This window comes from Stegastes partitus, unplaced genomic scaffold (assembly GCF_000690725.1).
Source record: "Stegastes partitus isolate 25-593 unplaced genomic scaffold, Stegastes_partitus-1.0.2 Scaffold545, whole genome shotgun sequence".
Taxonomy (NCBI): Eukaryota; Metazoa; Chordata; class Actinopteri; family Pomacentridae; genus Stegastes; species Stegastes partitus.
In genome coordinates this window covers 193,658-218,559 of record NW_007578276.1, presented here as the reverse complement: position 1 = coordinate 218,559, position 24,902 = coordinate 193,658, and the positions used below count along the sequence as shown (strand labels likewise).

The window sequence follows — 24,902 nt, the reverse complement described above, 5'->3', positions numbered from 1 at the left end:
AAATCTCCAGCAGCAAAGACGAAGGCTAATAATTTATAGACTCGCTAACATTCAGTCACAAAGCGACAAGGTGAAGCTAAAGCTACTGGAAGCGATGACTGAAGCGAAGCCTCGATGTGACTAAAGTGTGACACGTCATCCGTCGTTTCCAGAAGAAATCGTAGAGAGTCTGTTGTTCGGAGCAGATGAAACAGCCGGCCTCTCAGTCAGGACGTCGGCCTCTCGCTTCTTACATTTGAGTCCAAACAGACTGCAGAGTTTCATCAGCATCAGGTCCACGATCTCGTCCTCTTCCGATGGCTGTAGGAACAGTGAACATTAGAACTATCGAGTCATCTGCTTCTGAAGTGGTAGGATGTCACATCTTCTGCAGCATGTGTTGGATAAATGTTCAGATAGTGGTGACAGTCGGCTGAAATAATAACTGGACATTGACATCAGCAGCATTCTGACTTGTCACACTGAGCCTGGCTGAGTTACCTTGTGATGGATCTGCTCTTGACTGAACGCCACCAGAATGACGGAGATGAAGAGGTTCAGCACCACGAAGGTCATGAACACGATGCAGGAGCCGATGAGGAACGCACCGAGCACCGGGTTATAATTCAGAACCTGAGAGATCAGCAGGAAGAGATAAAAGGATACATGAAGAAGGGTCGGCTGTTGTGACCTGCCGTGGTACAGTTATGTTAGCCTCACACTGACCTCTTCATAGTTAAAAATACCGAGCTGCAAGCTGACCATGGTCTGTGCAGCGTCGAGCAGAGTACGATAGGAGTACAGCTTCCACCCGTACATCAGGTTAGACTGAAACAGAAACAGTTAATCACCATGAAAGTACAGACAAGACACAAAGAGATGCAAAGACTCCAGCAGCATGTTGGTATTAACTGTGGGAAACTCCTCACAGCAATGGAATAGGCCAGGAACATGATGGTCATGACCACCAGGAAGCCTGAAATATCAGTCCAGGCTCGCTGCAGCGTGGCTGTGATCATGTGCAGCTTGGGGTTCAGTCTCAGCAGGTGCCACAGTTTGACCGTAGCCAGCAGTACCAGGAAGGCAATCAGATACCCGAGCACGGCGTCGGCCTTGGCTGTCTCATGGAAACTGGCGTATCTGGACACAGAGCACGAGAGGACAGAGCCTTGTTATAGCAGCATAGTGGAAAAATGTCCATTAGAGCATTTTGTAACAGTACAAATGGATGTGTTTTACTGAATTCAACATAAATCCATCCATCCATCATCTCTACACCTTAATCCTCACTAGGGTCGTGGGGGGCTGGAGTCTATCCCAGCTGACTCAGAGTGAAGGCAGGTTCACCTGGACAGGTCACCAGTCTATCACAGGGCTACACTTAGAGACAGACAACCAAGCACACTCACATTCACACCTACGGACAATTTAGAATCACCAATTAACCTCAGCATGTTTGTGGACTGTGGGAGGAAGCCGGAGAACCCGGAGAGAACCCACGCTGCACGGGGAGAACATGGAGACTCCACGCAGGAAGATCCCGGGTGTCCTCACCGGGACGTGAACCGGCGACCTTCTAGCTGTGAGGCCACGGTGCTAACCACCGGGCCACCTTACAGCCCTCAGCTTAAATCAAAATGTATAATTTCTCATCACAGATTGATGTGAGATGCAGAAAATGGATGTACGAGCAGAAAATATGCTCTCAATATAAAAATCTCAGTTTTGTTATTTTCTCTCGAGCTTATTAACAGAAATAAGGCAGGTTTTGAATAGATCAGGTTGGTCACGTTTTCCTGTTAATTAAGTTGAAATGTAATTAAAAATGCGGTCTGTGTACACATTCATTTTCAAAAGTAAACTTTTCCAAGGTTGAACCGTGAGTTGCACTGACTCTTCAGTCTATTTTTCAAATCATTTTAGCAATTTGTCATTAACTGTCATTTTTTTCCAAAGTAGATGTTGTCTGATTTGGTGTGAGCAAAATATCAGCCTTCACAAATGTTCTGTATCAACCCAAATCAGCCAAGGTTTATGTCAATAAGTGCTCCTATTTTCAGAACAAAATAAAAAATATATATATAATACAGTTGTCCTCAAATGTATTCATAACCTCCCGTTAAAGAAGGAAAAAAAAAAACAGCTGAAATAAGTTTAAATTGCCAAAAGTAATAATAAACAAAATTTTAATGAAAATCATGACGTTACTTTTGAATTGTGGTTTAACAGAAATATTTTTTTTTTAGAAAGCAACAAGCATGATGGGACCCATAAACTAATATTGAACAGTTGAACAACCCTTTGAGAAAATCAGGTGTTTTCTGTAACTCTCAGTCAGACTTCTGCACCTGTTGACAGGTATTCTGATTTCACTGCTCATCAGCAAAGTGCTCTAATTTGTCCAGGACTATTTATTTATTTAATTATTTAATTATTGTTTTCAACCACAACTCAACAGCTCTCATTTCACAAAATTATAATTTAGCAAATTTTTATTTATTATTACTTTTTCCAGTTTCTAGTTATTTGAGTGACTACCATGAATTTTGCCTTTTCTTCAATGGAATGAAGTTTGAGGTCGACTGTAGCTATTGCTTTGTGCAGAGCATCTAGGATGTGCAGGAAATGCACACAGTAAACAAATGAAAGTTGTTGTTCATCATCTACAGATAGTATCTCCGGCTATGTATCCGTCTGGGTTGTGCTTTTCTTGCTGCTTACTGGTCTTTGTTGTTCTGGTAATAGTTCATATCTCTATTCCCCAGTAACGTCCTCTTGATGAAGACAGAACACGCGCTCCAGCTCAGAATGATGATGGCCAACTCCAGAAGGTTCCACTTGCTCTGGAAGTAAGCCCACTTCTGTTTCCTCATCAGCTTCCCCTGTCAATAAACCAGAGGAGCCTGCGTCAGGTGATCAGGTGATCCACTTTATGACACACCATTACTTGCAACGGTAGTAAAGTCGGGACAATAACTGCGCACCTGAACGACCATGTAATAAATGATAAAGAGGAAGTAGATGGCCTCAGAAGCCATGACAAAGATGTGAAGGCCGCCGGTCGACTGGTATAGACGAACACTCTGAAGCTCGCTGCGGAACTGGAAAGCCCCTGGAAGAAACACAGATAAGCTCGTTTTTTTTTATAAGAGTTTCTCACACACACTGTCTGTACCTGGACTACACACCTATGGCTGTGGTCTCCAGCATGAGCGTAACAATGCAGAAGAGGTTGACGTTGGCGTTGTACACGGTGAACTCAACGAAGATGGCCTGGGTGTACGCGTCAAACCAGGTGTTGTCGTAAAGGTACTGAAGGATCCTACAGGGAAATGGATAAAGAATACAATCGACATGTTAGGCAGAGACCTTTCACTTGTTCATTAAGCTTTAAAACGTCCTTTAACTTTCTCAGATTGTCCTTTACACACTGTTAGATCTTTTTTCAGACTTTAGACTTGCACTGAAACACCCTACAGGCATGAAAATTAGGAATAAGCATCACTAATTTCACAAGCACCACAGCAACACAAAAAGTAAAGCATACAAAACAACATTTACAAATCTGAACAGAGAGTACCAAACAGTTTTTGAAGAGCCAGTGTGCAAACTGTTTTGAATTCTCGAGTTATGATGTCTTCTTCTTATCTGTCAGAGCTTAAGGACAAATATCATTTGCATATTCCTCGAGACTGAGGCAACGTCTCCTGATTGCTGACACTCACCAATGATAAAATGATTCTGCTCATAATGTGTTACTCTGCCAAATAACATCAAATAATCCATAAAAAAAGGAAACTATCCATCACTATTTCCTAAAGGCAAGAGGATGCCATTAAAGGTCCAGTACAAAATTAAAGTTATTTGTAGGCGCTACAGCTGTGTTGTCATTTTTGTTTGATGACTTGTCTAAATTCCATCCATCCATCCATTAGCTGTTATCCAGAAGAGGGTCGACACCAACTTATCTGAAGGACTCCAGTCAAGTGATTAATCATTTTAGTGCTACAGACATTTCTATCAGTTAATTTCTGTAGGAATTAAAATCTCTACCCGCTGGAGTTTTGCAAGTCCGGCCCCAGATCCACCACAAACCCTCCTCCTCTGTAGAGCATCACGCTGCCCCAGACGGGGTAGGCCCTCAGCTTGCCCTGAGACTTGTACGTCCAGGGGCTGTTAACCGAGGCGTTATCGCCCGCGGAGAGACTCCATCCCGGACCGTAGGAGCCCATGTCCTCCAACTCCCACGAGTACAGAGCGTGGCAGTCGGGCACAGACCGCTGCATGGAGCGAGCGACGTGGCAGGAGTTTTTCTGCACCCTCACCTGGCGGAGGCGAGCGTTACCGACCAGCTTCGAGTTTCCGTCGGTGATGAATCCTGCGGCGGATTTTCAGAAAGCAAAAACAGGCACGACAGAGGAAGGCTGAGGGATTATTTTGTGTCTTTAAAAGCACATCTTGCAGATAAAATATTTCATTTGTTGCAGTCGGTCCAAATAAATATGAATTTTGATCAAGACTCAGATATTCTGAGCGATGCTAGGCCTTAATGAATCTGTACAGCTGGATGTCAAGACATTTTCAAAGGAAATGGAAACCATCATGGCTGGCGATATGATATCCATGATACATGTATAAGTACAAGAGTTTGGTCATACAGAGATGTTTTAAGATAAAATTCTCACAAGTCCTTTAAAATAATATACTTTTTATTCTTGTTGTATTATTGTCGGATTCCAATTTGTCGATGTTTTTGAAACTGAATTTGTTGTTGGTTTTAATTAAATGGAAAATAACTAGTATATCCAAAAACAGCAAATATAATGAGCTTGAAAATACAAGTTACCACGAAGCAACTGAAGCCAAAATTAAAATAATTCTAACTCTCTAAAATCAAAATGATGAACATGTCTTTATGTATTTTCCATTTTGTAATAAACAGACAAAAAGTTGTGAGAGGATTCATGAAATGCAGCCTGATGCTTCGGTTAGTAGCTCCACAGAGTGCTCACCTGGATACTCTCCAAACAGGTTGCTCAGCAGAGTGGTGTTTGCCCAGCCGAACACGTCCTGAATGCTCATGGTGTCTGAGATCCCTTTGCTGAAGCTCTGGCGGATGTGTTGGGTCAGAAAGTAAGCGTTGGGGTCCCTCTGACCATAAGCCACCAGGAGCAGCATCCACATAAACCCCATGTAGGCTGCAGCACAAACAAACACATCTTATATCAGCATGTCCAACTTTATTGCATTTCTTCTATTAATTGTTTCTCCTACCGAGAATCTCCGTTATGAGGGCAAAGACTTTCTGCTCCTTGATCATGTTGCTCTGCATCCTCTCGATGTCTGTAGGAGGCGGTGGTTGATAGAAACTGCATGTGCTGTCTCTTCTGGCTGCTCGCATCGCATCAGGGTCATCTGAGGGAGGAATTAAGCATCAGGCTATTAGAGTTAATGGATTTTTTTTTTTTTTGCACAAAACATTGCAAAAAAAACAAAACTGTGCCTGGATTTCTGAGACTCTCGTCTATCTGAGGCTCTCCGTATTCCTCCTGGTCGACTTTCTTCAGAACAAGAGCGAAAAAAGTTGCAAAACCAAGAACCTGTGACAGAAGATTTTCAGATGTCAGAACCAGAACACTTCATAATGATCATTATATTATAAATACAGTCGTGACTCGATAATCCGACACTAAATGTAAAACCTTCTTTCATGTCGGGTAGCAAGGCTGTTGGATTGTCAAGACGGAGGTCCAGATACAAGGAGGGCTTGATGCTGGAAGGCTCATTTGTTGTTAATATTTATTGTCTGTAGTTGTTGTAATAACTAGTGTGTTGTTAGAACACTACGCATCGCTGGATTTCAGCCTAATTGAGCGGTGCGCTTGTGCACGTTCCGGCCACTTCCACCCCGTCAGAGCGTTGCCCCGGGGTGGAAGTGTCCAGAACACACAGGCAGTACTTGGCTGCTGATGCTAGTTTAGTTAGCGCTCACACTTCTGTTTCCACCATCGGTGGTGGCGGGGGAGTGGCAGATATGTTCTCTTTATTATTATTATCCTTTATGAGCTAGTATGAGGTGTTATCTAAATACACTACTAAATATTACTATCAGTCAGTTTGCTCTGTGGTGCCTTGTTGTTACCTAAATGGGACATAGCAAGGACTGTTGTCGCCTGTCAGCTGAGTTGATGGTATGCACAATTTATCAGAAAAAAAAACAGAACAATGATCAAACTGCAAACAAAGAATCCTTCATTTAAAGCTGGCTTGTGTGCTGAATGAAATATATCATTGATGCATCTGCATGAATATCATATATCAGCTTATACATCAGGCATTTTTATAATATTTAAACACAAAAACTGGATGTTGGTGGGAAACTCTCTACCTTCCATCAATTAATAAATCCCTTTTTAAGCATGTTGATGCTGTACATTCTGTTTCTCACCTTGAGAGGTTGGGTGATAAAGAGACTCTCAAAGAAGGAGACCACCATGGAAATGAGCCAGCTGATGGAGCGCTCTTTGCCGTACGTCAGCCCGTACATCATCGTGAAGTACCCCGACACACCGCTGGTTGCAATCACCAGGATCCAGCCAACAAACACAAACCACCAGGGCAGCCCTCCTTGGCAGCACTTCTTGTTAGTGCTTTCAGCGATGCTCTCCTCAGGACTGGGGCTGCGGTTGTCTCCGTCCAGGCTGGACGAGGGCAGGTGGAACTCCAGGAGACCCTTCATTCCCTGAACTTGCTGCATGGCCCGGCGAAAGCTGTCCGGGTTTGGAAAACGAGACGACCCGAGCAGACCGAGCTCCTTCTCAACATGACGCAGCTGCCTGTACAGGTAGCGGCTGTTGTTGCTCTTCTTCTGAGCTTCATCCGACGTCTTCTCGGGGCTTCCCCACATGCTGTCTTCTGTGGGGCAAACAGACAGAAACAAGCTAAAATGATGGTGTGTATTTTCAGATAAACACAGTAAAGATCGGAAACAGGTGAAGCCAAGAGGACTGTAAAGGTCACGGTGCTGTTTACCTTGTAGATTCACTGCACCTAAGCTGAGGATCATAGCGCGATCCTTCTTGGAGGCGTCGGTGTAGAAGTCTCCAGCCGCTCGGTTCTGCTGTCTGATGATGTCCTCCACCAGAGACAGCAGAGTGTTGATGTCAGCCGGCTGACCAGGATGGAGCTCCAGATGTGGCAGCGGACTCTTCATGGCCTTTGAGAGTGACTGAGCGATCCTCTTTATGTCCTAATGTAGAAACCACATCAAGATCTTCAGACACTGAGGACAGAGCAGTTCTTACTTTGAAGCTGTGATAAGGTCACCGCCCGAGACTTCACCTTGATCACTGTGTCTGGCGTGATGTCCTTCTGCTCCTTCTGAGGGGACGAAGTCTGCGAGGGAGACACTCGAACGGTCTTGCCCTGTTTCGATGCTTCTGTTTTGCTGGTTTTCTCTCGAGGACGAGTGTTTCTGAAGATGCTCACGATGAGGAGATTGATGGGAAACATGATGATTGAACTTTGAATTCCGATCATGACCTGCTGCCAGGTGAACTCGATGTGACCTGCAAAGGAAAGCTTCACTTTAAAGGACTGCTCCTTTACAAGCAAGCTGATCTTTTTGTGACTTTGGGATTTACGTATTCTGGATACAACAATGCACATCTACAGATACATCAGACTCTCGGCACTAATGACACAGTTAAGCTTTACCTGCTGCAGATTATTCTTATTTTTTATGAGATCACAATAATTACTTGGGTAAGCAAAGGCTTCACCTGTCTAATATTTGCTATAAACTGTATTGAGGTACGTACACTAACTTTTCTGTATTATTTATTTTTTTAATGTGCTTTTTTTTTTAAACATATTTTTTTCTGTCACCCTTGCTGTCAGATTTTCAGTTGTTGAAAACCTTTAGATGGTTTATATTCTGCTGCCTACCGAGGTCCATGGTCTGCTCAGAGGGGTCTGTAGGGATTCCCCAAAACATGATGCTGGTCAACATGGTGCAGAGCAGCAGGGAGAAACAGCAGGACACTCGCTGCACACGTGTGAAAGTGCTGCACGGAGGCCGACTGATCACAGAGAACCAGATGTGGCCATCCCGGAAATCCTTGGCTGTCTTCATGAAGAACAGATTGCTGAAAAGTTTTGAAGAACAGCAGTTAAAGCAAGTTGGTGTCAAAAAAAAGTAATCGACAATGATAGATGCTCAACTCAATTTCCTCTTAATGTGTATCCATGGCACCTGAATCGCTTCAAATCCGTCTCCGTTGCTACTGGAAAGACCTTGTCTAGAGTGCACTCTGCCACATCTACAGCCAGCCAGGAGTTACACAGAAAGTGCCATTTCTGACCGGTCTCCAGATCCTGCACCATCACTTTGTTGACGTACCTGCACACGACATAAATAATTATCTACTGTGCTCACAATAATACCACAGACTTTATCTTTTTGCCCTGTGAGTCACACCATGCAGGGTGTTCTCCTGAGTTGTCGTGCCACAGTCTTATGCTCTGCAGATCTCCGAGAGAAAAGTGTGTGGTCAGCAGAAACATGTCCACCCCGCCCCTCTCAAACACGGGCTTCTCGGAGTCCGTCAGGTGGTGGGGCTCACTTTCTCCCTCTGTACCCAGCAGAGTTATGGTCACCTAAAAAACATGGTGTCAACATCATAAAGTTTTTCCAACAGAAACATCAAGCTAAGTTCTATGTGAGTCCCTCTAAACTTTAATGACCTGAGAAGACGTAGATGCGCCATGGCGGTGCCCTGTGCTAATATTCAGCATATAACGATACTCAGCCAAGGGGTCGTTGTCCTCAAGAACTGTTATCTTGACCTGCAAAGGAATGCAAACACACAACAGTCAGGCAATTGGTGGATTCAGTGGCATAAAGTGAGTATTAAAGATTTCATCTTCGGCTATAAAAGTAATGAGCCAATGACACGCAGGTCAACAGTTGGGTTGATTCAGGGCAGTTTACTCAGTACAGTAAGTGGTTTTAATGGTGTTTTCTGCTGTTTTGCCACTACTTTGAGAATTTAATATCAGATGTGTGAGCAGGGAAGCTAGAATGAGACTGTCAGAACCAACGACAAAATATGGTAAAAGTCTTCACCTTGGCTGAGTCCTGGATGTCTTTCCTGCGCGCCCATATAACCACCACGAGGTAAGCAGCAAAAATGGCCCCAACAAAACACACCACCACAGGGTTGTTGGTGAACGTAGCAAAAAGCTCAGCGGTGCGGGACACGTCCACCAAGTTCGGCATGACAAAGAACGAGCTGCCGAAGAAAGTCAAGTGGTTACAGAGGCACTGGGTGACCAGGTGAGTGGTGAGCGGACCAACCTGTAGGAAGAAAGAAAAGCTTCACAGCTGGTGTCTCGAGGATGCTTTAATGCAGTCGTACTGGATGTGTGGTACTTTCTCACCCACCCTGCAGCCGTCTTCACTCCACGAAGACTCAGTTTCGTTCCAGTATTTGCACTGGGCGGCGATGGAAACAACAGTGACAGTGGCGTTGACGGATCTGACGCCCGGCTCCACGATGGGCTTCATAACGAGGTAGTGCACTCCAGCATCTCCTGTTCTGTCTTTGGGACTCAGCACCCAGGTGAACTTCTCCTCTGTGTTAGAATGACACACATGCTTATATTGCAAATGCAGACCTCCATCCATCCATTATCTCTACACCTTAATCCTCACTAGGGTCATGGGGGGCTGGAGTCTATCCCAGCTGACTCAGGGTGAAGGCAGGTTCACCTGGACAGGTAACCAGTCTATCACAGGGCTACACTTAGAGACAGACAACCAAGCACACTCACATTCACACCTACGGACAATTTACAATCACCAATTAACTTCAGCGTGTTTTTGGGAGGAAGCCGGAGATCCCGGAGAGAACCCACGCTGCACGGGGAGAACATGGAGACTCCACGCAGAAAGATCCTGAGTGTCCTCATTGGGACATGAACCGACGACCTTCTTGCTGTGAGGCAACGGTGCTAACCATTGAGCCATCCTGCAGCCCCATATGCAGACATATATATGTAATTCTGTCATTGTTTTGTTAATGCACTTGACAGTTTATAGTCACAGACACACACCGGTCACAACAGACACAGGATGTTCAGTTATTTGGGGCGCTATCTGTCTGAAAACCTGACTTTATCTTCATTACTTTATGTGTTTGTTGTTCTTGTGGGAGCATTTTCTTGCATTTGTGAAAACTGACAGACATCATTACCCCCCAAAAAAGATATAAAACTCCACAGAAGATGAATTAGCAGCTGACAGTGAATGCATTACAGAAGTCTGGCGTGATGTGATGATGATGGTGATGAAACTGAACTACACCTGAGGCGCCAGGAAACGATATTCTAACATGTGTTCTACAAAAGCGAATCTGCTGGTTTAAATATAGACCTTCTTTTGCGTTCTCCAGGGGGATCTGAGTCTTGGCTACGTAATTCTCATCATTTGGATAATCTTTGTATCCCAGGAATAGCATGAAGGAAATGTCTTCAGATGGCTCCATTTTCAGCACCAGCGTTACATCCGGCGAGGGGACGTCAATTATTAATGTGCTGAAATTGGCGAGGTCCAGCACTGTGCTGTTCTCCTGCCCGACGTCGAGCCTCGGTAGGAGGATCTGAAAGTCAAGATAAGACGCTAATTTAGACTCCAAAAGTGTTGCCTAAAGCGGAGTAACTTACACGATGTTACCTCTATCTCTTCAGGTAAATTCTCAACGGGAATGACGCTGCCGTTGGCTCTGGTGAGAGACACGGATCCTACAGCTCCTGTGATGTTTTGGTCCCTCCAGGAATATGGATTCTTCTCAAAACTCATCATCTAAGAGGTAGAGACATATTAGGAACAGATAAAAAACAGATGAGTTTAGGGGCAGTAGGCTGAGTCTGATCTAATTTGCCTCAGTTTTTTGCTGACATCATGGTTCAGGCTTTTCATGTTAGAACAGAAACGTTGCGTCTTCTCCCTTATTATTTTGAACATTATTTAAATTACATGTTTGAACCAAAGAGAGAGGGCAAATGCTCAAGTCAAGGCGGTCTAATTACGAATAAATTGTGTATTTGCGGTTATGTACAAGTGATAAAAAAACAAAAAATGGTTTGCTTTTTTTTTTTTATTACTGAAATTATAACTTGTTTCTAAAACTGGCCGGATTAATGCAGATTACACTCAGAAGCAGCCCCACATACAGCATGATAACGACCTTCAGAGTGTGCTGGCAGGTTTAAATTCAAACTAATTCAAATGAATGTGCACACACTCACTCTGACGTCCACCGGCTCCTCTGGAGAGACGATATGAGCAGGCAGTGAGGGGAAGGAAAACCTGGAGGAGCTGTTCTTCTGCACATTTATGTCCTTCATTTGCATGGTGTGTGGAGATATTCTGCAGCAGATGGAATCAGATGCATCCCATTAATTTCAGAAAACTCTACTTTCTGCTTGACTGCATGTTCTAGTTCATCTCCTACCTGTTCACGTACACACTGATCTGACCAGAGTCGATAATGGCAGGCTCTCCATTCAGATTTTTATTACTCAGCAGAGCGCTCTGAACGTTGTTTATCCCAGTCAGAAGAAAATCTGAGACTTTTTTCTGAGGAGAACAAACCACAAACTGTTTAGTAAAGACGACACAACTGAGAAATGACAATTAGCAATATTGGTGATAGTTTCGTCCTCACGTTTGATGAAATATTCAAAATATTACTGGCTGCTTCGACTATTGGTGCAGCTGCTTGCACAACTTGCTCATCTTCCCTGCTGTGCTGATTAACGCTGATAGCGTTGAGGGAGGAGCTGAGGTCTACCAACAAGGAGCCTGCTTCTTCCTGGAGAGGAAATACAGAAATTAAAACAACAGAGATGATTAGTGTCCAATTTTTAAATGAGCTGATGAACATGTGTTGGACTAAGACGGAAAATTTTAGTTCATTTTAAGTATAAATGTTTCAGATTGAAACAGGTAGTTGACGATATTTCAGCCTGACATCCTGAACAGGGATAAAGCTCTTAATCGTCCATACTCAGAGATTTGCTTAATACAAAGCATTCTTTCCTTGATTTGTTGTTTTGTCACTTTAGCTCAGATTTAGAACAGCTTTAACCCCACTCAGGACTTTCATGTAGCCATACGTAGAAGGTCTTTCGGGGTCCAAGAAAGAATATGTGTAAAATATTTGTTGGTATTCATCATAGACTTTTATACTGTGGTAAATAAATGTTGTGATGAGTATTTTCCTAAAATATGTAGACTATAGGAAACATCCATCCATCATCTCTACACCTTAATCCTCACTAGGGTCATGGGGGCCTGGAGTCTATCCCAGCTGACTCAGGGTGAAGGCAGGTTCACCTGAACAGGTAACCAGTCTATCACAGGGAGAGAACCCACGCTGCACGGGCAACCCACTGGCGACCTTCTTGCTGCGAGGTGACGGTGCTAACCACCGAGCCACCGTGCAGCCCGATTATACGAAACAGTTAAGTTTAATAATTCTAATTACTGCAAATTTGCATCAGGTGTAGCTACAAGAGGCTGCCTGTGCTGAATTTTCTTACGTATTTGCTGAAAATAAATGGAAATTTTTCATCAAATATAACTTGGACATATATTTGATGGTGTTGAACTGAACTAACGCACTTGAGCAGCAGGACTGAGCTCATCTGAGCGCAGCGTGAGTCCGGCCACAGCTCTGGCTGTCACTTGTACTTCCTGAGTTGTGTTGCTGGGGGAGTCCAGCAGCACTGCAGTCATTTTGGTCAGCATTTGCTCTCTGAGCTGGGAAAAAAAAAAAAGAAGTGCTGATTAACATCATGGTTCTTTCCACTGACAAGTTGTAGCACATCAGCCTCTACAGTTACCTTTGACCTCGCATCCTTCTGATCTTGGCCTGCTTCTGTATTCAGTATATCAGAAACGGAAGTAAATATCTGTCCGATCGCCTCGCCGGAGAGCAGACCTTGCTGCTCTAACTGACTCACACTATCCTCCACTGCAGACTGGAGAGTCTGAACGGAGGCACTGGAGTTATTTGTCCGGACCTCGAGGAAGACAGAAAATGAATCTGATTATTGAATTATTTAATCCAGAGAGCTGATTTCTCTAATCCGCCGTTTTGCTCTAAGATACATAACAACTGGCTGATGACAAACCTGCGTGGCCACAGTTGTGGTGACTTCCTTATGTTCGTTTTTCACAGTCACAACAACAGACAAACTGTAGTTGTTTTTCTTATCTCCGAGAGGCAGGAAGACAGATTTGACTTCATTTGTATTAGTGCAGCGCAGATGTTTGCCTTAAAGACAAAAGACATAGTTTAGTGCAGTTGTACTTAATTACTGATCTACATGCAGTCTTCCACAGCATTGATGTTAATCACAGGTAGTCAGAGCAACAGATTGACTTGCTGGACTTTGTTTTTGTGTGAATATCAGGGGCTTACTGTCTTTTAACCCACAAATTAAGAAATATTTCTTATTTTTGGAAGCTTATCCAAGCCACTGGCCTAAAAATGGACCCAAACAACCTCTGAGCTGCTGAAGCAACCTGTTGCCTTATGAACCTCAAACCCGTCTAACACCAGAGAAACATTGAGCTACATTCTCCTCACCTCCTGCTTTATTTATCCTTCTTATTATATTTATACAGCACATACTGAACGGCAGTGTAATCTATAATCACCTGTACTGGTCTTGAAGCAATAATTACAGCCTGTAGAGCAGAATGAGGTTTCTTTGCAGCTAATGTCAAAAGCATCAAGCACAGTTCCTGACGGTGGTGAGATGCTGCATGAGGGGTTCGTGGGCGCATCAGTTGTCGCTGCAGGTGGCTCAGTTGGCTCCGGTCCCGGTATCGGCAGAGTGTACGTGACAAACCCGGGGACATTCTTGCCTGTATTAACGAAAACAACCAAATCAGCAAATCGGCCTCTTGAATATTGTAATTCTCGCCCCAAACGCTTCTTAATTCTAACTCAGTGCCAGACTACGGGATGGAGACGCACCATAAGCGATCACAGTGATGTTGTGCAGCGCGTCCCTCGACACCTTTAGATATTGACTGCGTACAGTATATTCAGTGGCGCCTTCCTGCTTCTCTATAGGCGGCCTTCTTCCTGCTTTGGAGTAACATCTCCTGAATTTACCCTGCAGGAAGATCATTGGTTAATTTAACACATAAATCTCTTATTTGACATTTTAAAAATGTACTTAACTGTTGTTTCAGACTTACTTCTAAAGGTTTGGGGTCTTCCATATGCCAAACTACGTCTGGGCAAGTTGTCGCACAGACCAGCTTGAGCTTCACGTTGTCGTTCACGTTTATCGAAGCACAATCATCACAACTGTAAGAACAAAAGTAAATATATAACTACGTAATTATATAACTCTGATATATTCCAATAAAAGTACTCTTTATGGCGGGTTGTGGCTCCTAATTTCATTGTTTTGTCGCTAAAACACAAAATTTTGGACTTATAAGGTTAAAGGTTCAATATCTCTAATTTGGGAATTAAATTTTCTCAGCAAGCAGTATTTTTAAAACCTAATCAGAGGGTTTTACTCTACATACAAGCCTTTTACCTGATGGTGACGTCTGTTAATTCTGTCGAAGGAGCGACGGTGATGCACTTGGAAGCTGAAGCGATACCAACCCATTTCCTAAACCAAGTCTTTTTCCTCACAGTTAACGCGTATTTGAACATTTCGAACGGGTTTGGAAGGCAGTCTTTTTCAATCACATGAGTTTCCTCGTTTGTTTTGTTTGTGCATTTGCAGTCTCCTCCTGTGAGGACAGGAGCAGAAACAGGATGTTAACACAGAACCACATCAGGATTTATAAGACTACAGTGCTGCTGTTGTATGGAGATCATTTTTTTATACAGCACATTGCATCATCTTCAGTCCTATACCATAAAGTTGACTCGACACGTTAGTTTCTGGATTATCCCAGTCATGGGTTTTCACATTTAAACATCCTATCCTCGATTCAAAAACCTGCATAAGCCTCCTAAACCAGAGCATGCCAGTTGGAGCACATGAATAAAACCAGGGTGACACGTAAACATCCTGTCCAGGGTTCTGATTATTCCCTGCGATGTCGGCACAGTCTTAACTTCGCCTTAACAAACCGAATGATAACATGGATGAATGATGACATGAATGAATGATGACACTTGACAGAGAAGCCTGGATGATACTGACTGGTCTGAATTACCAGGTGACCCATGTAAATGCCGCGTCATGAGTGGTATCAAAACCAGAAAATTACGTGTAAAAGCTGAAGACTATTAGCTTTCCTGTTTTACAGAGCTTTTGAATTACATAGCCTGTGTTCCAAACACGTATTAATATAATAATTTCAACTATTACAAATAATTTCAAATGAGGGGTATTGAGTGATCATCGTACTTACTACATTTCCACTCAAATGCAAGTCCTCTGACGGGTAATGATTCAGTTCCATTTACTGTCAGCGTGACGCTCTGATTGTAGTCGACCAAAACGTCGGGAGTAGAAATTATTTTTAAGTCAGCAGAGTCGTCGACGCTCACGTTACCCACCTGTAGATGAAAACGAGGTCATTTCACTGTAATAGCAACAAACGGATTTCTGTACATATCAAGAATTTAATATTATGCAAAATGTCTGTGAAGATTCTCGGTCATCCAGGTCATGGTTGTTCTTGTGGATTAATGGTAGCAACTGGACTTGCTTGAGTTCCTTGAGGATGTACTCAGGTGTTAATGGATCCTTCAGGATATCTGGAACTCCCAACTAGTCAGTCAGAACTGATGAAGCCTCTTGGATGAGAGGTGGAACGTCTTCAAGGAACTCAAGCAAGTCCAGTTGCTACGATTAATCCACAAGACTATTATGCAAAACACGTTTCAGAAGTCAACATTAGTTAACACCAATATTCTACATACTGTATTTTCTTCACTGTCTGGTGAAAAGTCAGAGTAATTCTGGCAAGCTTCAAGTATGCTGCCCAAGTCCACGTCCACATCAGAGGATGAAAAGGCATTCACGGCTCGTACATTCACCCTAAAAGATCCTTTGAAGAGAAAAGCACATACGCTGCACATTATGGATCCCTGTTCTGTTTCAATAACAGTGTGGCTTAACTTTAAGTACCTTCAAGTGGGCTGGAGAATGTATACGCTTGTAAGCTGTCATTGTGCAAGTCTCTGGGCTCAGACAGTGTGTCCTTGGCTCCAGTGAGAGTGAAGAGCAGCTCTGCAGGTGCTCCTCGCTCCAACAAGACACCGATGACGAGATCGGTGGAATCTGGACACGTGTCCTTCTCCGTTATCACGGAGGCCTGCAGGCCTTCGATCGGCTCCAGCAGACACAGCTCCAGGTCGGTGGACACCGTGCTGGTTGTGACCCTGTTGGATGCAGCCACGGTCAGATTATGGCAGCCGCGTCCAAGCTGCTCCACCACGCTGGCATTCAGTGTGATGTTGTGGGGTGTGTTCCCTTTCTTCACTGATGAGTTTGCAACCAAATGGGCTTCGCGATGAATAGTGTAGGAAACATTTGTACCTAAAGAAAATTAATTAGTTAGTATTGTTTGAGAAATGTCTTATTAGAAGCACTAATGAATCCCCCAAAGTGTTGGATGGACTCACCTGCCTCGACCGTGAGCTGGATTTGAACAGGGGGGCCATAAAGTGCATTACACTTAGCGCCCTCTGTTGACATGTTCCTGCTATAACACCTGATGACACTAAACTCTCCAACAGGCTCCTGGATGGTTATTGCTTTCCGAGCTGCAACACGCCAGTCGCTGGTCGTGCACTCCACTCCCACCATGAAAACACCAGGATGGCTGAACTTGTGTATGATTGTGCTCTCCATCCTGTGAGAAGGATCCAGTGAAAGCTGTGTTGTATTAATACTATTCAAAATGCCTCTACAGTATCTGGTTAAACACAAAGTCTTGCTCACTCCTCTGGGCTGTATGGATCAATAGTGTGGCCATCTCCAGCGTTCAGAGTGCACGTTAAGTTTCCCTGAAATGGATGAAGGAGCCACTTCACAGTGATGGTGACGTTATCAAAGACGGCCGCCAGCTTACTGATCAGCAAGTGAAGTCCTGAGAGGAAATCACAGGATTGATAAGGTCAACATCCTGGGTCACTAAAAACATGCTTTCTGTTTATGGTTTATTGTATGTACACTGATGGGTGCAATGCAGCAAGTTAAAGAAGCTGAACAAGTTCTGAACCGAAGCTGAAAGGTCAAGGATACAAAAAGGAACACAAGACAAACACAACATGATCTAAGGTTGACGAAATCAGCCACAACTTTGAGGTATTCAGACCCTACACAAAGAAACTATCCAAGGCAATTAATGGTGACTGATGGGGCTGAGGTCATGTTGTTCATTAGCGTTATTTCTTAGAGAGGAAACGTTAATGTATATTGGAAATAAAAAAGTAAAAACTGTGCATCTGACCAAGTTTGCAGCGGTACTCTACAGACAGGTAACTTCCCAGCACAGGACACGGTTCACCGAAAGAGCTCAGATCCACTGGAGCCTGGCAAGCCTGCCGTCCGTGGCAATGAGCTGGAATGATACGATGATGTCTTTCAGTATGTTTAAACGGCATGCCACTGTTTAATGTTCATTAAATTGAAATAATTTCACTAATGTCTCTATAACCCTGGAATGAAAGCGTCTAACGGCTCTTTAAAGAGACGCATTAACAAGGAGAAACACCAACTATTTGCTTAGTAATTGCACAAACTCCTCCAGCGTAACTAATCCCAGACCGATATGAATGTGAATGTATATTTACCCCCGCCCATGTATTCAGCTTACAGGAGGGGATTTCACTAATGTCTTTCCTGGCAGTTTAATCCTTTTGTCTGCAGTCACAGGGCAAGCGTGGTTTTTGTGTTTGACACAAAGCATGAAACAAAAACATTGTTCGCGGTGGTTTTAATATGTTTTATCTTGTCTCTTGGTTTAAGTGGCTTTGACAAGGCCAAATATGCTCCCTCAGCATTTACTGTAAATACAAATATGTATTTAAACTTCAATCAAAGTATCTGATTACAAGCTAAGTAAACAATTTGTCCAGTAAATGAGGAGTAACCAGATCTACTGTACATATCTATTTTTTTATTAAAGTTGCTATTATGTTTGTATACCATAAAAATGTGCGCTATGTTTTAAAAATATTCAAATAATTCACAATACCTGTTACTGAATCTACCACATCTATCCAGCTGCACTCCTCCTGGGAGGATGTGGGCGACGCCGTCAGTTGGGATCGGCAGTAGTGAATTGTTTTTCGCCCGTAGAAGCTGTCGTCAATCTCTATAACGTGACCAGAACCGCACTGCAGCGTGGCATTCTGTCCATCGCACGCGATAGATCTCCCAGAATCTGAGAAAAAAATCAATGCTTATGTGAGCAACACGAGTTTAATGCTGCACAGTGATTAATGCAGGAGTGCGTACCAAACTGGCAAATGAAGTTGAGCTCCTGGCTACAGTTTCCTGTGGCTTCCCACTGAAAGCTTGAATGTCTCAGGATGTGTCCGCAGGCTGCTTGTGCATCCGGCAGGTTCACCCAGTTATTATAGCTGACATCTGAGCCGTCCAACCATGCAAGGGAACCTGGGCAAAGGACAACAAAATGACACAGATTCATCGATCAAAATTATATTCTGAATTCTTCTCATTAAGAAAAGTGCAGCAGAAAACGCTTAATATTCACATCTTGTCTTTCTGGTAAATTAATTTTTTAATTTGGGCATCATAAACAAGACAACAATAGATTGAGCTGGTAGACAGGATGAATGAACAATGCTCATTCTCTGTGCAGGGAAATAAAGACACGTTTGCAAATCAGGCCTCCTGACAGCTGCTTATTGACAAGTTCAAAAGACTGAGAATTATCTCTAATGACACCTGCTGCTGGATCCAATTGTGCCAGCGTCCCTGTAAATGTCAGTGCACAGATACATCACAGCTCTTTACAATGCACATGCAAGCTGCCTAATGAGATAGCAGCTGAGGTGATAATGTCTTTATTCCTGAAAATGTAAACTTAATTTTCAAAATGTTCACTGATCACAGAAATCTCAAATTTGTTGTAAAGTTCTTAAAACGTTAGCATGGGAAAGATACTGTACAGAGATTAATTTGCTATTGCATATTATGAATAAAATTAATACTTTTTTGTCTAGCTGGTCGATACCACAACACCCAAATTCATGCTGTTAAAGTCTCTATAGACTTATTGGAGGTCGCATAGTTCCCGTATGTCCTCTCACCCTCAGTGGAAGTAGAGTCCAGCGTGAGGTTTGGAGCCGCAGGTGCCAACCCGAGCCACCAGTCCGTCTCCGGCTGCAGGTGCTTCTGAAGGAACTGCTGCATTTCATCGTTGAGGATGAAGGCCAGGTGTCCTCCGCCTTGCTCACACCATCCCTGGGCACTAAGAAAAGATCGCTGCAGGCCCACAAACTCATAGCAAGAACCGTCGAAACCCTCCTGGTGTTCTGGGCAGGACAGAGCATCTGCATCCTCCTCAGCGCAAGAACTCCAGCTGAGGAAGGAAACCATCAAGGTGAGTGTGGTTAACGTGTTTCTGTTCATATCTGAACTTGTGCACTGTTCAGACTCTCTGGTAGCATCTTGCCTTTAAAGGGGGGTGACGTCAATATCACCGACAGGGACGGCTTCCTGGATGGCTACCCAGCCTCGTGTCTGCCCATAATTCTTGTGCACAAACAAAGCTCAGGCGTGTAGTGAAAAGAGCTAACAGCCGACTGTAAACAGCCGCTGATTGCTCCTCTGTCTCCATTGCTGCTGGGCTCCACAACCTGCAGAGTGAGATAAGCCTCTCATTCAGATCTGCTCCTACCATGAAAATGTCAATATGAGCTTTAAAAAGAAGCCTTTAACTGTTCCACAGGCATGATCTTGTTCAGAACCAACGTAAAAGACTACTTTCACCTTATGAAATATTTAAACGTTTTTTTTTTTTTTAAATTGGTTAATAAAAATGTCACCATGATATTATTATGATAAATTTACAGATCAGCAGACCGTTTTCATGGCAGGAGTTTTGACTTGTTACTAATAACATTGAGAGTGACTCAGTAAGTAATGACGGCGTGCCAGTGAGCACAGTACGTCCCTGAAGCAGCGGAATGGAATTCAGCTATCATTAATTTTACTATTAACACCTGCTGTGACATGTCAAAGTGTCCTTCTGTGACAAAGCTCTGCGGTGCGTGTTCACTGTGCTGAAATGACTCACTGGGACAAATCACCTCTTAAGCTCTCGACTAAAAAATCTCTCTAAAATTCTCAGGTGTCGTCAATGAGAGCAACTTTAGTAGCAAATACAGCCTGGTCCTGGTGAAAGGGACCTATAGGGTGGAAAGGGTATATATATAAAAAATAAATTAGCATGTGCTAATCGTTTAGAGCAGTGATTGTCAACCATGGGGCCGCGGCCCATCATCGGGCCACAAGTGCTGCCTACTGGGGCGTGAAAAACTTTCAGTTCTGCACCTGTGGGCCGTGTGGGCCACAGGACCCCCCAGAAGCCAGCCACAATTAATTGAAATTATGGAAAAGTTTTTAAAAAGAAAAAATTAAGATGGAGGTGATGCCACCCCCTCCTCGAAGGCAAAATTTGTCTGCAAGTACAACCCCAAATGTTATTAAGTTTGGTTTTGTGAACGGAGGTAGCGAGGCAGAGCAGAGAGCCCAGTGCGTTGAGTGTGGGTTAACGCTAGCCAACGAGGCACTGAAGCCTTCAAAGCTACGGCGACATCTCAATATCAAACATCCAAAGCTAGTTGGGAAGCTGGTGGATTTCTTCAGGAGAAAAGAAAATGGTCTACAGCTATCATATCATTTATTTTACAAGGTTTTAGCTTGTTAAACTGTAAGTGGACTGGATTTAGTTATTGAATTCAAATCAAACCAAGACTCTGTTCAATTGAAATGAAGGTGTTCATATTAAAATGGGCTCCGGGTCACTTTGTACTGGGAACCTTGGGCCTAGGGGTCACAAAGGTTGAGAACCCCTGGTTTAGAGCTACTGAGCTGCTTAATATTTTTGAAATTCTGAACAGGGAACTTACCAAGTGTGAAAAAATATATAATTCTAAAAATTTAACCACAGTGTTTTACACAACTTAGTTTTTGTCAACAATAAATAGTTATCTAGCAACACATTTCTCGAAACGGACTGACGCACGCTATTAATAAATGTATATGTTTATTTATTCGCTAAATTTTTGTTGGTATAATTATTATTTCTTATATATTTTTTTATTATTATGTTTTGCTACGAACGACGTAATGTAAAATTAAGTAGTTATTATATTTTTCATTTATGATTATGTTTTTGTGACGAACGACCGTTGTACAACCCGGATGTGTGACGTCATATTCCCGGGACGAAGCGGTCTGAGGACATGACTTGTTGAGCGACCGGTGTGGGTTATTTTTTTATTTTATAAACGTCCAGTGATTAAACCAATGCTCAGTTGTCACAATGTTTGCTTGTAATCGGAGCCTGACCACCACCATGATCTCTGCTCTCCGGGTTCTTCGCACGAATCAAGTAAATACACTTTAAAGAGTCGCTGCGCAGCAGTTTAACACAGTCGATCTGTAGCTTCATGCTAGCAGCAGCCAGTTAAACTGGACTAAACTCGCCGCTCCTCCTCGGCTCTCCCTCCTCAGGTTGTTGTTGTTCCTGGCCACCTGCCGAGATGTCTGTCCACGCAAACAGACGGGGAGGTCCGCATCGCAAAGGTGCTGAAGGAGAAGTTCCCGCTAGCCTCGTCTCTCAAAGTCGTGGATATATCAGGTAAACACAGGACTGGTTGTATTTACATGGTCGTGATCACCATATCACGTTTTTGGGGATGACATCAAAAACCACAATTATATATATCTCTTTTAGGACTTAAAGAACACCCTGAGGGCTTTCCTTTCAGTGAACCTGATAAAAGTATTTCGTATAAGCTTGTTCTAGCGTTTCCCTTATTGTGTTTACACTGAATGAAATAGTTTATCCCAAGATTGCTTTTGTGTGTCCAGATGATCGGTGCATTTAAAACATAGAACTTATAGTCATTCTGAGCCTGATCACTTGTGTAAAACCCACACGTGCATTGATTAATTGTCAACCATTAAATTGATTATCTATACACCACTTAATCTGCCAGGGCTACACTTAGAGACAGACAACCAAGCACACTCACATTCACACCTACGGACAATTTACAATCACCAATTAACCTCAGCATGTTTCTGGACTGTGGGAGGAAGAACCCGGAGAGAACCCACGCTGCACGGGGAGAACATGCAAACTCCACACAGAAAGATCCCGGGTGTCCTCACCGGGATGCGAACCGGCGACCTTCTTGCTGCGAGGCGACGGTGCTAACCACCGAGACACCTTGCAGCCTATTGATTAATCTATTTGAGTAATAATTTAAGAAAAAACAACTCTGATTTCAGCTGCTTCAAGTTAAATATTTTCTGTTTACTTTCATTTGACAATGACCTGAAAGTCTTTGGGTTGTGGGCAAAACAAGACAATTTGAGAATGTTGTCAATTATTTACATTTTTCTGACATTTTATTCGCCAAAAACAACTTCTTAGTTATTTAAGAGAAGAATTGACAGAATAACAGAATATAAATAAAGTTTATTATTATTATTATTATTATTAGAATTTCTAATGGTATAGTTGCAGCTCTAGTTGAAACCAGATGGTCACAACATACGCTTGGGAACAACAGTGTTGTTTCTGCTGTGTTTAGGTGGCTGTGGAGCCATGTACGAGGTCCACATAGAATCCAGTGAGTTCAAAGGAAAAAGGACCGTTCAGCAGCACCAGTTAGTCAACCAGGTAAATCCTCAGCCCAGCATGTTATCTGTGGTAGACAAAACCAATTGCTAATCCAAGACTTCCACTATTCTAATGAATTTTTTGTATCTTTGTGCTATTTATTAATTGTGCTGAAACTGCTTGTGAGATTTTAAGGAATTCCTCCGTGAACACTTCTTGATGTTTACATTTATACTGCCTGAATTTCACTCATGAGTTATGTTTCATGCTTCACAGGCACTCAAGGACGAGATTCAAGGAATGCACGGACTGCGAATATTCACCGAAGTCCCAAAACATTAGAGAGAATCATTTCACTGTTGTTCCACATCCAGCCTTTTCCTTTGTTCACCCTATCTATTACGAATGTACAGTTGTGAAGAAGATATTGTATCATGAATGGATTTCATGATAAGTGTCAATGTGCCAGTGGCAGAAATGCAATGGGACGTTATCTATGGCAGTTACACACTGACGGTGTGAAATGTGTGATACTGGTAAGATTACAATAAGTTATCCTTTTTTTTTTTCTTTTTTTTTTAAATCAGCGAGATTTCTTCGACTTTGAGATAATATATAAAACCAATAAAGGCTATGATACGCACAAAATGACTTGGTAAATGTTAGCCAAATACCAAGTCATGGAAGTTTCTGCCCAGTTTGGGGTCTTCTCAGGGTTGGTAGTGATGCTGGTGTAACGACCTGTCCAGAAAATAATGAATACAGTCAGGAGAGTTGGTGGAGAACAACTACGGACCCCTTAAGAAAATGTGAGAAAGCAGTCCGTCTGTGGAGCACTAGTTTGCAGAGTCGCTGTCTTCGAGTCTACAGTTTGTGTTACTGTCCTGTGACCGATGAACATTGGACTGTACATGGATCTTGTGTTCATTTTACCGATGCATTGATAATGTAAGTCGCAATAAAAGGCAGTTGCTTGACTTGATTGACCATGTTGGCTTTTGTGATAAAACATTTTTCTACTTAAGTTGTTTTTTTTGTTTGTTTGTTTGTTTTTAAATATGTTTGACTATTTTAAGTGACCATCACTCTGAACTAAACAACTTGTACTGAATTAGAACACAAAAGGTTTACACTTAAGAAAAAAACAAAATAAAAAAACAATGAAATACGTTGCTGCCGTCACAAGGATGTTGGAAAGAGGAACACTTTTGCCACTGATTATTTTTCCCACTTTTAAAATATCGGTGCAAAAAGTTGAACAATTTTAAAGCTGTTGACCAAATAGGAAGCTTCAAAGGAATATCTTTTAAGCATTAAATATTAAATCAGCTTATTTCAGAAACTGCAGTATTTAAATGCCAAACTTTTTTTCTTTGAAATAATGGAGAAACTGTCGCCACATTGACAAGCTTGTATTTGAACTTCTCAGTGCATGTTTACAATTCTTCTCAAAGCAAAGTTAAAGGATTCTTATAATTTTAAAAAAAATGTAGCTATAAATATTACTATCACCATGTAATATTGGGCCAGGTTTACCTGAGCATACAGTCATCCTCAAATGTATTCATACCCTCCTGTTAAAGAAGAAAAAAAAAAACAGCTGTCAGTGAAATAAGTTGAAATTGACAAAAGTAAAATCATGACGTCTCATCAGCAAAGTGCTCTAATTTGTCCGGGACATTTTTTTTTTTTTTTAATTATTCTTTTCAACCACAATTCAAAAGAAATGTCTTATTTCACTAAATTATAATTTAGCAATTTTTTTTAATTTATTATTACTTTTTCCAGTTTGTAGTTATTTGAGTGACTATTGTGAATTTTGTCTTTTCTGTTATGAATAAATTTGAGGAGACTTATCAGTTGGTGAACTTTTGAAACCTGCAGTGCCACAAAACTTTAAATCCTTCCTAATCAATATTTTGTAGTAATGAATTAAATTAATGTGAAAGGATTTAACCACAAATCAACGATTATCACCCCAACCTGCACTTCTATACATATTTTTCAAGCCTATTGTAGCTCCTTGTCGCAAAGCAAG

General features: G+C 42.5%; 2 protein-coding genes across 2 annotated transcripts; one reads left to right on the top strand and one right to left on the bottom strand.

The window, feature by feature from the left end:
- Positions 1 to 112: 112 nt before the first annotated feature.
- On the bottom strand, positions 113 to 19,757 carry pkd1l2a (polycystic kidney disease 1 like 2a). Its single transcript, XM_008288194.1, has 42 exons — positions 19,738 to 19,757; positions 19,317 to 19,588; positions 18,499 to 18,657; positions 18,236 to 18,424; positions 17,489 to 17,599; positions 16,978 to 17,125; positions 16,659 to 16,888; positions 16,162 to 16,572; positions 15,954 to 16,081; positions 15,440 to 15,587; positions 14,608 to 14,809; positions 14,258 to 14,369; positions 14,031 to 14,172; positions 13,709 to 13,918; positions 13,180 to 13,322; positions 12,889 to 13,068; positions 12,668 to 12,805; positions 11,709 to 11,855; positions 11,496 to 11,620; positions 11,290 to 11,410; positions 10,715 to 10,843; positions 10,415 to 10,640; positions 9,425 to 9,615; positions 9,107 to 9,337; positions 8,725 to 8,826; positions 8,459 to 8,637; positions 8,234 to 8,380; positions 7,927 to 8,126; positions 7,321 to 7,547; positions 7,012 to 7,228; positions 6,428 to 6,894; positions 5,483 to 5,579; positions 5,254 to 5,394; positions 4,992 to 5,177; positions 4,033 to 4,357; positions 3,168 to 3,301; positions 2,964 to 3,091; positions 2,701 to 2,861; positions 909 to 1,119; positions 706 to 807; positions 481 to 612; positions 113 to 300 (listed from the first exon to the last, which is right to left on the bottom strand). The coding sequence occupies exons 1-42, from the start codon at positions 19,755 to 19,757 to the stop codon at positions 136 to 138; spliced, it is 7,434 nt and encodes a 2,477-aa protein (XP_008286416.1). The 3' UTR covers positions 113 to 135.
- Positions 19,758 to 21,450: 1,693 nt separating this feature from the next.
- Positions 21,451 to 23,850, top strand: bola3 (bolA family member 3). The gene is made up of 4 exons (XM_008288179.1): positions 21,451 to 21,625; positions 21,748 to 21,874; positions 22,836 to 22,924; positions 23,141 to 23,850. The coding sequence occupies exons 1-4, from the start codon at positions 21,557 to 21,559 to the stop codon at positions 23,204 to 23,206; spliced, it is 351 nt and encodes a 116-aa protein (XP_008286401.1). The 5' UTR covers positions 21,451 to 21,556; the 3' UTR covers positions 23,207 to 23,850.
- Positions 23,851 to 24,902: the final 1,052 nt, after the last annotated feature.

Coding starts and splice junctions, on each gene's coding strand:
- pkd1l2a (XM_008288194.1), bottom strand. CDS start 19,757: ATGGGCAGACACGAGGCTGG. Junction 8,127..8,233: donor ACGGATTTGAAGCGATTCAG/GTGCCATGGATA, acceptor AAAACTTTTCAG/CAATCTGTTCTTCATGAAGA. Junction 613..705: donor GTATTTTTAACTATGAAGAG/GTCAGTGTGAGG, acceptor CTGATCTCTCAG/GTTCTGAATTATAACCCGGT.
- bola3 (XM_008288179.1), top strand. CDS start 21,557: ATGTTTGCTTGTAATCGGAGCCTGACCACCACCATGATCTCTGCTCTC. Junction 21,875..22,835: donor CAAAGTCGTGGATATATCAG/GTAAACACAGGA, acceptor TGCTGTGTTTAG/GTGGCTGTGGAGCCATGTAC. Junction 22,925..23,140: donor AGCACCAGTTAGTCAACCAG/GTAAATCCTCAG, acceptor CATGCTTCACAG/GCACTCAAGGACGAGATTCA.